This window comes from Phaseolus vulgaris, chromosome 1 (genome assembly GCF_051622355.1).
Source record: "Phaseolus vulgaris cultivar YP4 chromosome 1, ASM5162235v1, whole genome shotgun sequence".
In the NCBI taxonomy this organism is placed as follows: domain Eukaryota; kingdom Viridiplantae; phylum Streptophyta; class Magnoliopsida; order Fabales; family Fabaceae; genus Phaseolus; species Phaseolus vulgaris.
Genome location: NC_143498.1, coordinates 49871764 through 49882408, shown reverse-complemented (window position 1 = coordinate 49882408; position 10645 = coordinate 49871764). Strand labels below are relative to the sequence as shown.

At 29.3% G+C, this 10645-nt stretch overlaps 1 protein-coding gene across 1 annotated transcript; it reads left to right on the top strand.

Annotated features, from left to right (window-relative positions):
• Window positions 1-1961: 1961 nt before the first annotated feature.
• Window positions 1962-6275, top strand: LOC137814695 (putative indole-3-pyruvate monooxygenase YUCCA10). Its single transcript, XM_068617566.1, has 4 exons — window positions 1962-2734; window positions 3959-4192; window positions 5581-5706; window positions 5880-6275. Exons 1-4 carry the CDS (start codon window positions 2111-2113, stop codon window positions 6051-6053), a joined length of 1158 nt encoding a protein of 385 aa, XP_068473667.1. The 5' UTR covers window positions 1962-2110; the 3' UTR covers window positions 6054-6275.
• Window positions 6276-10645: the final 4370 nt, after the last annotated feature.

Sequence of the window (10645 nt, the reverse complement as noted above, 5' to 3'; positions counted from 1 at the left end):
TATTTTACCAAATAATATCATTCCTAAACAGTCTTTTCCAACATGGTCTGTGTATAGACCATCTTTTTCTGAACTCCCAACATTTCAAAGTGATAAGTCATGTTTGCCCATTTCTTCTTGTCTTCTCTTATATAATAGCAAACTGACTTTGTTTTATGCAGGAGTACTGAATTCGTGGACGAATTCTCTCCAACTCGGGGAGTATGATGGATATCCACTAGGAGAGGATTTTATTAATGAAGGAAGAGGATTTTCACCTACACATTTGAAGTTCTTCCTTCTAGTCTTCTCACAAATTAAAAGAAGTCAAAGAGAAGATCAAGCCTAAAGATAAAGAAGTCTACAAACTCTCAAATAATAGGCTTCATATTAGATATCTCTCTTTATAGTTTCTTTTAAATTGTAAATAATATAGAATAATGTTTAGAAAGGTGCTTAGAGGGAAACATGAGACACCTTTTTTGTAAAAGCATCTTTAGGCTTTAGTTTAGCAAATTCTAGAAGCTTGGGGAGTGAGCTTAGTAAGGGGGGTGTGATCTTAGGAGTTTTTTGGGTAGCTTAGGGAATAAGTTATGTAAATGACCAGCCCTTACTCCTATAAAAGGAGGGCTTAGGTCCTTCACAATTCAGATTGGAATTTTATAGTAGAGAGACTATACTCAAATTTGGTGAGAATTTGTGAGTTTTTGAGTCTTCTTCTTCTTTGCCTTATCTTGTGAGCTATGGTGAGCTTCAAGTGGTGGCACTCCATCACTTATCTTGGTTCAAGGTTCCAAGTGGCGTGAATGGCTTCTTCCAATTCTCAAAATCCAGCAAGCATCTTCCTATAAGTGTTCTTCTCCCTTTTCTTCAATTTTCCATTCGGTAGTTTTAATTCCTAGTGTTCTTCCTTCATTTTCTACCGTTTACATTTACTTTTCCAGCTTTGTTATTTGTTTCTTTTCGGTTCAGTAGCTAGTTTTTCAATTCTGTCCATTTTTTAATTCCTTGTGTTTGATTCAATTTGACAATACATGGACTTCCATATGAGTCTTGGTTGGTGTTAAGTTTTGGTGAGTTCTTGAATTAGAACATTGATCCAATTCTAAAGTAATGTGCCTTTCAAATCCAGCTCAAGTTGCTCCTAAGAATGTCAAGAATCATGTGTTCTTGTAGTTACATTCACATCACTTACATTGCACAAATGGAATGCAGATGCAGCAGAAGGAGACGAACTCAGAGTGCGAACGCGAAACGAAGGCAAAGACGAGAAATAAAGTTTGAAATTGTGTGTGGCGCGCTTCAAAATTTAGGGTAAAAAAGGATTTACGAATGCGGTTAAAGGTAAAACCGCATTCGTAAATCAAGCGCTTTGATTTACAAGTGCAGTTATACAAATAACCGCATTCGTAAATCAAGTGCTTTGATTTACGAATGCGGCTATTCAAATAACCGCATTCGTAAATCAAAATAATTTCAAAAATGCCACCGCGTTTTTTACGAAAGCGGATAGCGCAAAAGCCGCACTAAATAAAGCGTATCTTTTTCTTCTTTTTGTACTAGTGTAGACACGGACACATAAATACGTATAATCTCTAAAATGTATGACACGGGGACACAAATCTATATATTGTATAATTATGAATTATATAAATTGACAATAAAAATTTATGTGCACAAATATGTTTCAGATATTTTTTGGAGCAAAAAGATGTTCTTCCTAGCTGGTTCAAAAGGATTTGTTTCTTATTTTTATAATTATAATAGAAATTCGTACAAAAAGTTTGAGTTCTAGAAAATTAATGTATTTTTTTTTTCTAAAATTGTGTTAAAATCGTGTTATAATTGTCAAAAATATTTTTTGAATTAGACACTTCACATATACGTATCCTACGAGTGTCGTGTGTAATACGTGTAACACTGAAACGTTATTTAAGAGAAATGTTAACTTGTAATTATTTTGAAAAGAAAAATCAGAAACAGTAAAAGCTCCATAATTCTGTCATGACTCATGTTTATTTCTCTCACCCACTTGGAAACATTTTCAAAGCATCAATGAAAAGCCTGTGTATATATAATACATGACAGGAGATGGAAGCAGAAATAAGTAAGATCGAAAGAAAGAGTGAGAATGCAGGAGGAAGAGAAGGTTGAGAGAGTGATAGTGGTGGGAGCAGGCCCCTCAGGCCTTTCCGCCGCCGCATGTTTCACCAAGCACTCCATTCCGTACATAATCCTTGAGAGAGAAGACTGTTTCGCTTCTCTTTGGAAGAAATACTCCTACGACCGTCTCCACCTCCATCTCAGCAAGCACTTCTGCCAGCTTCCCCACAAGCCATTTCCACCCTCTTTCCCTCAACACGTTCCCAAGAACCAGTTCCTCCAGTACCTCGACGACTACGTCTCCCACTTCGCCATCGCGCCGCTCTATCGGAGGACGGTGGAGCTGGCCCAGTACGACGACTCCCGCCGCTTCTGGAAGGTGGAGGCCCGCAACGGGGACTCCGGCGAGGTGGAGAAGTACTGCGGGAGATTCCTGGTGGTGGCTACTGGGGAAACTAGCGACCCCTTTGTGCCGGAAGTTGAAGGGTTGAGTAGTTTCCCTGGTAAGGTGATTCATTCCACTAGGTTTTCCTCAGGGAAGGAGTTCAAAGACAAGCACGTTCTTGTTGTCGGGTCTGGGAATTCTGGCATGGAAATCGCTTTGGACCTTATCAACCATGGTGCCAAAACCTCCATTCTCGTTAGAAGCCCGGTAATTCTAATACTTATTTAATTACCGTATTTATCGTCTTATGTTTTTGTAGGATTAAGGTTAAATAAGTTTATAGTATATGCCTGCATGTTTTAAGATACGAGATTATGCTTAGTTAACCTCCTTCTTCTCAAAAAGGAAATAGATTACAAGAAAATGAGAGTGAAAGAAGAAGAAGAAAAATAGGAGATAATTACCATTTATCCCGCAAAAAATCTAATAAAAAGATCTCCAAAATAACCTGGTATAATTTAACTTTTAGATTAGTTAAATTTTGACTTGTTTTCCGGTTCATCATCACAAATCACGCTAAGAATTAGTTTTGTAAGAAATTGAATTTTGATTGTAAAAAAAGCAGGTTCATTTTGCTAAATATTTTAGCACTACGTTGGTTTGGAGAAAAAAAAAGCCAAAAAACTAGAGCGGAGATTAAATTTGTTTGATTGAGAATAAATACGTTAAAAAAATGTGTGTTGTTTAGTTGGAAAGAAATAATTTTGACATTATTTGATTGGAAATATTAGTATGTTTTATTATTATATTGCATTATTTATTATCATATTTTTTGGAAGAGAAACTACAATGCTAATAAAACAAGAAAGAGAAGAATGTGAGAGTAAAAAGAAGCAAGTAACACCCAAAAAAATAAGATAAGGAACGTTTATCAAAGCTATTTCTATAAAAATATAACCCTTACTTCATTGGGTAGAAAATTTGTAAGTTTTGTGTACCTATTTTGTCTCATTATTATTGTATTTCCATATTTCCAAACACCTTATAGTCTCTTACAAGAATCAGATAAGAAAGATGAGATTTTTTTCATCAAACATGTTACTATGTTAGATTTTTTTCGTAAAAATACTTGACATTAGTTATTTAATTAAAAAAAAAGGTGGACCCAAAGCTTTAATTTTAGTAGACTTGTTTTTAGACCAACTCTACTTTAAATTATAAAGCAATCCGAAACATGAAATAAGTCATACTCCAACCAACCTTTATCTGACATATATATCAATGCATTAATATATATTTGTTAAGAGTTAATGATAATTTTAGAATAAAGCACAAAAAAAGGGAGTTAAAAAGCGAAGTCATTGTTAATTTGATTTTTGTGTGGTGTTGATGTGAAAAGAAAAGCAATTGGTTAGATGTTGTGTTGACTTAAATAAAGAGTGAGTTATGGTTTGGTTGTTACGCATTATTGAATGATAATGGAAGGAACAGGTTCATTTTGTATCAAGGGGAATGGTGAGATTAGGGTTGTTTCTGTTGAAGTATTTGTCGTTGAGCAGCGTGGACTCGTTGATGGTGATGCTGAGCACCATGGTTTACGGTGATGTAACAAAATATGGAGTTAGAAGACCCAATGAGGGTCCCTTTTACATGAAGGTCGAGCATGGAAAGTATCCAGTTATTGACGTTGGAACCTATAAAAAGATAAAGACTCAAGAACTAAAGGTACGTTTTATAGATGGAAATAGACTTTGCTATTTGGTAGGTGAAACATATCAATTTATGTTTAAACCTTTTTTTTAAAGAAAAAATATTATTAAATGTATATTGATAACCACTGTATAAACTCTTGTTGATAATATGAAAAAAAATTAGTATTTTTTTCATTTCATGCAGAAATTAGAATTATAAGAGAAATGGGGTTGTATAATGAAGTAGTTTGTAAATATATCATTTCACTTGTTAAATATATTTATGTATATTTTTTTTCTATTTTTTATATCACTTAATAATCACAATGTTTAGAAAATTGAGATCTAAAATAATTTAAATAAATGTTTGTTCTTTAATTTTCTAAAACATGAACTTGATGTAACACTAAAAAATCATTAAATAAAAACTAATTTTAGATAAAAAAAATAATTAGTTTCTATAGTGACTAAACTAGAGATCATTTTAAAGACTAAAAAAATAAAAATTTCTAAATTAGTTTCTAATATTGATAAATAGTTTTTAAATTCGTATCTAATTAGCTACCAAAATTTTTAACTACCAATTATTTGGATTCTAAATTTGGTAGAAAAACCTTGGTAGATAATTAGATACCAATTTAGAAACATATTTATAAATAATAAAAACTAATTTAGAAACCAATAACATTTTTAGTCTCTAAAATGATTTCTAGTTTAATTATTATAACAACTAATTTTTATAACAACTAATTTTTATTTTTTCTCAAAAATTAATTTCTATTTAATGATTTTATTGTAGGGTAAAACTTTTATTTAAAATTTACATATTTGTTGATATCTTAACAAGAGAATTAGAAGTTCAAAGTATAGATGATAGGATATTTTATAGTTAAATGAAAATATTCAAAAATATTCTATTTAATAATTTTTTATAGTATAAATTCTAACACAATTCTGTTAAAATATTTTATTATTTATTAAATTTTATTTGAAACTATAAAATCACGAGTAAAATTTATTACATAGTAAAGGTGACCAACTTAATATTGTAAAATTTAATAAATTTCACTGGATCATGAACAACACAGAAAGTATATTACCATCATCAGTTTTCTTTATATAGTTCTTCAATCATACAAGTATATTACTATCATTTAATTTTTGTTATTGTTCTTCTGTATACATGAAATACATTATCATACAAATGAACTACTATCATTTAGTTTTTTTATTCTTGTATGTATATCAAATACATTCTTATACACTTTATAGTTAGGTGAACTGTGTCATTTCCTTGGTATATGAGGAATAAGGATTACATCACATGTTGTTGTTCACCCATTTTTGGCTGCAATTTTACACCATAATGTTTGTTTTTTGTGACGTGACGAAGCAGCATTCTGTATATTGTGTGATATGCAGGTTTTGGCAGCAGAAATAGAAAGCGTAAGAGGCAAGGATGTCCTATTCAAGAGTGGGGAGTTACACACATTTGACTCCATTGTTTTCTGCACCGGCTTCAAGAGATCAACCACCAAGTGGCTCAAGGTTTATAATTCATCCAATATCACTCATCATTGTGTTTTTGTTATGTCATTTTTGAAGAAAAAAATGGATTTATTAACACAAAACACACTAAAATTATGTGAGCATGCAGAGCTTATATGCTCCAAGATTATTATCATTGAAAAAAATCTTATTATCATTCAAAAAAATTGCAGGGAGATGATTACCTTCTGAATGATGATGGTCTTCCAAAGCCAAGTTACCCCATCCATTGGAAGGGAAATAATGGTTTGTACTGTGTTGGGCTATCAAGAAGAGGCTTGTATGGAGCTGCTGCAGATGCTGAAAACATAGCAAATGATATAAGCTTCTTCATGCAACATCCCTGAGAACAAACTATATCCACCACACAGTTTCCCTGTATCATGTTCTTCAAACATAATTATTACAACACATCATGGTTTGGAACATTGTCTTTCTTACTGTTTAGCTCCCATTGGTCTTGTTCAGGGACAAGAGTATAATCTGAAAATAATAATAATGATATGCTTCACTGCATTTTCCTGTAAATCATTCATCTCAATGTGTTCAACAGTTAATTATGGAGTTCAGTGCTTGTTACTATTCTTCTTTCTTTCACTTTTTTTTATCGTTGAGGTGTAGTTGTTATTAAAAAGTGAAAAAACACATTAGTTAAACAAAACTATTGAAAATGTACTGTGATTCTCTTTAATGTAGAAATTTACCTAATACAAATTGCAAAGAAAGGGTCAACTGTATCATATGTTTATATTACAAAGTTTTTTAAATAATTAATAATAATAGGTAATTGTAGTTTTAATAACATTTTATTGTGGTTTTTGTTTATTTATAAAAAATGATTGTGCAACTCAAGGAAAACATATAACAGAAAAGTAGTTATATTTTAAAAGTAATTTCAGATTATTTAATTGATTTTTCTGATAACTAAAATGAACTCAACTTAATAATACACTAAAAAAATTATTATATAAAAAATAAATTTAAAAACAAAAAATAATTAGTTATTATATTGAAGTTAAATATAATTTAAAAAATAATAAAATTATTGGTATTTATAGTAGTTTTTATTATTAATAAAAAAATTAAATTATTTTATAAATTTTATTAATGATAAAAATTATTTTAGATATCAATGATTTTTTTTTAATTTTTAAAATATTATTTAATTTAAATAATATAATAATTAATTATTTATTATTTTCAAAAATAGTTTTTCTTTAATTATTTTAATCTCATAATATCTTGATTCGAGTGAATTAAACTACAGCTGCTTCTTGTATGAAATTTTTATATAGAAAGTATATATGGCTTTTCGTGTGAAATAATTATTGGAAAAAAAATACTTATAGATTGTTATAAAAAAATATTTTGCACATCCAAAGTATTGTGTCAAATATATAATTTTGAGTACTCCTCTTGTTAAAGTAATAAATGTTAAATATTGATTCTAAATTTGTATGTGCAATAATTAAATGTTATGAATTTTATTGAAGAAAGTATTCATATTAAATGTTAACAGTTTGTCAAACCATATTTTCTTTAAAAATAAACTGTGCACTTATCATAACATAATTAATAGGAAAATTAAGTTATTTTCTTGTGGAACCAAACAATTACAAGAGGAAAATAATAGAGATAAATCAGAAGTGTTAATGACATATCTGACCATTATTTGGGAGTTAACAAATTAAGACTTGAAGAAACATAACACACACAAAAAAAAGTCTCATTAAGGTTCCATTCACAACAATTATTGATGAGCAATGAATAGTAACTTATTACGAAATTTTTATATTTTTAATATTTTTAAATTATGAAATGTGAAACTATATTTATATTATTCAAAAATATTTCAAATGATGTAATATGAATATATTTTCGACTACGTAATTTAAAATATAAAATATAATTTTATATTAAATATATTTTAAATTATATAATTGTAAATATTTTAGATTGTTTAAGTCATATTTCTTGGAAAAATCTCTTCAATCATCTAAATTTGTAAATAATTAGTAAAACATTAAATCTGAAACTATCAGAAACACATGGGCCAAGCCCTAATTCCTGCTCCAGATTGGGCTCGATTAGTGTCCCTTCGAATTTGGGACTAGGCAATTGCTTCCTGCACCATATCACTGCACCCAATTACAGGAGAAAAACCGAAAATACCTTTAAAAAAATAGGGTACATATAAAATTACATTCCAGACCTCCTTTTTCGGAATACAATAATCTCTTCCAGATAATTTTTTTCGGAATGTATTATTTTCAGTTCTGGATTTTTTTATCTGGAATGGGATTTTGATTTTCTTTTTCCGGATTTTTATATCCGAAACACAAAAATCTCTTCCAGATTTATTTTTCCATAATGCATTATTTTTAATTTTGGATTTTTATTTCCGGAATAAAGGGTATTTTCGAAATTTTTGAAATTATGTTGGGTGCAGGTTCAAAAGTATTGGGTGCAGGGAGCATTTGCCCCATCCTTATCTCAGTGTCATATTGGGCTCCAATACTCTCTCATAGATAAAATATTCCAGCATGGAAAATTCTCCTTGCACCTTCATCCCTTCTCTCTCCACCTCCATTTTTTTTTTAAATTCCAACTCTACTCTTCTTAGTATATGTTAAGGTTTCCGTATTGCTTGATATTGTAGTGGTTTTTTCTTCATTTTCAATTGGTCTTTTTAGTTGGTTGTGGTAACCAGTGGTGGTTAATAATTAGTAGTGAACGTTGTTGGTTGATATAAGTTGTATTGTGTTTTTAAAATTCGTTTTTTGTTAGCTTATTTTTATTTTTATGTTTTGTGTATATCGAATTGTATAATTCAAAAAATGTAATATTTATTTTGCATTGTACAATTTGAAAGGTAAACTCAAATCCAAAAGTGTCTTTCAAATTTCCAATCCATAACACATTTTGTACTTACAAACCATATTATAAAATCCAGAAGACAATTCAGAATCTGGATTTACCTTTCGAATTGTACAATCTAAAATACAATTATAGCAATGGGTTGTTATGGATTGTACAATTCAGATTATATTTTTGGATTTGGGAAAACCTTCTAGACTCTATAATCTTAAATGTTTTTATTTAAAGAAAAATATTCTAAATATGGAAGGTGTAAATAGAAAGCAATAAATTTCCATGTTGTAGAATCTAAAATGTATTTTTTTTAGAATAAAACGATATTTTTGTTTGATATGTGTGAATCATAGTAGAAGCTAAGAAGAAATCGCCTTAGCATTAACATGATACTAAATAACTAGTTAATTCAATTAAACAATTTAGTAGGGATAAATAATATAAATATGTGTAAATAAAAAAGAAAATATTTTAAGGTTGTAGAATTCAAAATGTATTTTTTTAAGAATAAAATTATCTTTTTGTATGACTTATGAATTATGAATTGTAGAAGTTACGGGGATGCAGGAAGAAACGGCCTCAGCATTAACATGATAATAAATAACTAGTTTAATTCAATTAAATAATTTAGTAGGGATAATTAATAAAAATAAGGAAGAAGACATTGAAATGCCGGAAGAAACGGCTCAACATTAACATGATAATAAATAACTAGTTTAATTCAATTAAACAATTTAGTAGGGATAATTAATAAAAATATGGAATATGTAAATGGAAAATATTACATTTTCATATGGTAGAATTTAAAATGTATTTTTTTTAAGAATAAAATTATCTTTTTGTCTGACCTATGAATTGTAGTAGGAGCCACGGAGATGCAGGAAGAAACGAGCATTAACATGATAATAAATAACTAGTTTAATTCTTGTTGTTAGATGAGAGTTTCCTTCATCAGGTCGGGTTAAAATTAACACGGATGGGGCTGCTAGGGGATATCCTGGTCTTGTTACTTGTGGAAGTATTTCCCGTGGGAGTATGGGAGAGTTTATTGGAGCTTTCTCTGCATTTCTGGAAGTTCAGACTGCTCTTGTTGCTGAGTTTTATGGGGTTATACATGCTATGGAGGAAACTCAAAAGATGGGGCTTACTAATGTCTAGTTGGAATGTGATTCTGTTTTGGTTTGTGTTGTGTTTACTGTTAGGACTAATGTTCCTTGGATGTTTCATAATCGATTGAATATTTTTCTTAATTACTGTGGAAAAATCAGGTTTAGGGTTACTCATATTTTTCGTGAAGGAAATGCGTGTGCTGATAAGTTGGCTAATTTAGGATTTATTCATAGAGAATATTTTCATTGATATAATAGGTTTGCCATCTAGTCTTTTATTAAAATTCTTTATGAATAAATATAGTATACCTTATGTATCGTTTTTGTTAACATATGGATTTTGATATAGTCCCCCATATTTTTGTATTCTCTTTTTTTTTTCTTTTTTTAATAATTTTTTTTCATGTGATGACAAATGATTGTTGTTACTTAAGGTGTCAACATAGCTGAGATGTCAAGTTGCATAGTGATGTCTAACATGAAAGCTTTTATTTTTAAAAAAATTAGTTTAATTTAATTAAATAATTTAGTATGGATAATTAATAAAAATATGAAAGGTGTAAATAGAAAATAATACATTTCTTGGTTGTAGAATTCAAATGTATTTTTTTAAAGAATAAAATGATTTTTTTTTAGCTGATATGTGAATTGTGGTAAAAGCTACGGAGATGCAGGGAGAACAGAACTTAGATTAACGTAATAATAAATAACTAGTTTAATTCAATTAAACAATTTAGTAGGGATAATTAATAAACATATGGAAGGTGTAAATACAAAATAATACATTTTCAGGTTGTAGAATTCAAAATGTATTTTTTTAAAGAATAAAATGATATTTTTTCTAACCTATGAATTGTAGTAGAAGTTACGAAACGACATCAACAATAACATGATAATAAATAACTAGTTTAATTCAATTAAATAATTTAGTAGGAATAAGTAATAAAAATATGGATGGT